The sequence below is a fragment of the Perca fluviatilis genome, chromosome 5 (assembly GCF_010015445.1).
Source record: "Perca fluviatilis chromosome 5, GENO_Pfluv_1.0, whole genome shotgun sequence".
NCBI lineage: Eukaryota > Metazoa > Chordata > Actinopteri > Perciformes > Percidae > Perca > Perca fluviatilis.
Window position 1 is genome coordinate 37,365,285 of NC_053116.1, and position 2,500 is coordinate 37,367,784.

The following is a 2,500-nucleotide window of genomic DNA, read 5'->3' on the forward strand; positions in this document are numbered from 1 at the left end:
ATCTGCAAACTAGTCGCTTTTCGGCGAAAATCGCCGTTTTGAATGGGAAAATGTCATCCCAGACCCGGTGCTAATACGGCACCAGTGCCTTAACGACCGTTATCTACCGGACCGAATAGCAACGCGGATTTCGGTGCCTTAATTAGGTGCCACTTAAATGCCTTCGCTTCTCTCTGATGCTCCGAAAACGGACGTTAGAGGGAACTGAAACATCGCCGCACGGGACGCTAGTTATGGTAACACCACACTCAACAGCAGGTAACCTTAGCCTACAGTTAGCAGCTGTATTTGACACAGTTATGTGTTGACAGCTAAACGGTGTAAAAGTGTGTCTGTATTTCACTGGAGAGGATTCCAACATCAGCCTATAGCTGCCGTTGTCTGAAAAACAACACAGATGTTGCTGAAATTCGCCTCGCCAGCCTTGTGCTGCATTCAAAGTTGTTGTAAAATACCCTTTTCCTTACATTTTTTATCATATCATTTAAATGTTGACCCTGTGGCCTTAGCAATCAACAAGCTGACTGTCGTTTTGGGCTCCTTTTTTTATTTTTTTAGATCAACTATCATATATAAAAAGTATATATTTTTTTTTCTTCTCGACGGTGGGGGTGATGGGTGATGTGTCACCTTTTTCAGCCCTTCTGAGCTTGCAGGTATGTAAACAGTCATAAAAAACAAAAGGTCTGTCTCTGTAGGGATCCTTTCCATAATGTAGTCAGACGCTTATTATATTTTGAGCCTGTCAGCGGCAAAAACAGCAACATAAATTGAATATGCCCTATTGCCCAATAACTTACATTGCGGCTATTATCTGCCATCTTTTCTTTTTCAGATTGTTGGAATAATCACGAGACATAATTTAACCCACGAGTTCCTCGTGGCCAAACTGCGACAGCACTGCATCACCATTTGACCTGACTGTGGATGTTGTTCCCCGGGGCTCTGTCCAGCCTCGGCCCTGAACATCGGTCTCTGTCCATTCCTGATAGCATGCACACGTTCCCCGCGGTACGATAGGGAAGACCCTTCTCCGCTAACATTCAGTTGTATTTCACTCAAGTCTGATATTGTCAATGACTTAAGGCTACGTTCACACCGCAAGTCTTAATAACCTTCGATTTTTCTGTGTTCAAAATGTTTTTATTTGGTATTCCAGCAGACGATCATTTTGCAACTACACTTTTTTGCAAACATAAAACTGACAACTTAACAAAAATACATCTCTCTCTCAATCTCCAACCCCACCCAAAAGTGCTATCCAGTGGTAAAGGCAGGTAATGAAGGCGTACAGATTAATCACTAGCTTGCAAAAAAGAAATAAAAGGGGACCACGTTTTTTTCAAATAACAAAATCTTGTCTTTTAGAGCATACCTAATTCTTTCTAAATGTAGCGTACCAGTCAACTCTGTCAGCCACAGTTTAAGAGTTGGAGCTTCCTTTTTCTTCCAAAACAGAAGAATAAGTTTCTTAGCAGAAATTAAACCATATGAAACAAAATGTTGTTGCACCAGTGTAAGTCTCAAAAACTCCTCAGAAACTCCAAGTATAATTTAAAATAGGATCTGGTTCAAAATGTATGCCCAGTGCATCTGAAAAAACCTGGAAAATCTTATTCCAGAAACTTTGTAATTTTGGACACATAACATAGCAATGAGACAGGCTGGCATCTATGATTTGACATTTGTCACATAAAGAAAAAAAAATGTTTTGTTCAGTTTACACTTAGAATAACGAAGCCTATGAAGCACTTTCAACTGAATAAGACAATGTCTTGCATTGCATTGTGAACAAGTTCAAGGCTGCTTTCCCATATTTCGCTAGGGATTTTAAAAGCTTGATTTTTCTGTTTGTCTGTTCACATGACCTTTTTAAAATGTGGCCTAAATCAGATTCCAGTGTGAACTGTTGTGCGGTTTCGAACTGACCCGCATGCGCAAAAGACCAATAACAATGACATCAGACGCAGCGCGCTGTCGCACTAAAGTTAGGGAGGTTATGGAGGAAGTCAGCATTCTCACTTTTATTTCAAAATGTTTGTGTAATGGCAGCCGTAACATTAATGAGCAGGTGCTGAGGAGGAGACGGTTACCGTACGATCCTTCTAGTTTGGATTGAACTGAAGTATCTCCCCATACACTAATGAGGTCTAACACCTCCCTCTCCCTCCGCTGACTTGCTCCATCACTCTTCTCCATGTTGTAGGCCTAGTCCAGTTTGTAATGTTACTGTCTGGGTCTCGGGCTGACTCCCACCGGAGCAGAATTGTGACAAACGTCGATGTAGATTGACGTAAAAGTCGCATCAAATCCACCTCGGTTGTTCACACTGCGGCCACATTGAAAGAAAAAAATAAATAAATCCGACCTGGGTCTGATTCAGGACCACATGTGGAAGTGGTCTAAATCTGATTTGAGTCTGAGAAGTCTGACCTGGTCACTTGACCCCTCCCAAAACAAAAAAAATCTGATTTTGGGCCACTTTTGCCTGCAGTCTGAA

The 2,500-nt window shown here is 41.6% G+C and overlaps 1 protein-coding gene across 1 annotated transcript in view; it reads left to right on the forward strand.

Moving 5' to 3' along the window:
• Positions 1-1,942, forward strand: part of clcn6 (chloride channel 6) — a 37,089-nt gene extending 35,147 nt beyond the window's left edge. The window contains exon 23 of the mRNA XM_039800327.1: positions 836-1,942. Coding sequence (XP_039656261.1) covers positions 836-916 — 81 coding nt within the window. The 3' untranslated portion in view covers positions 917-1,942. The remainder of the gene's footprint in view (positions 1-835) is intronic.
• Positions 1,943-2,500: the final 558 nt, after the last annotated feature.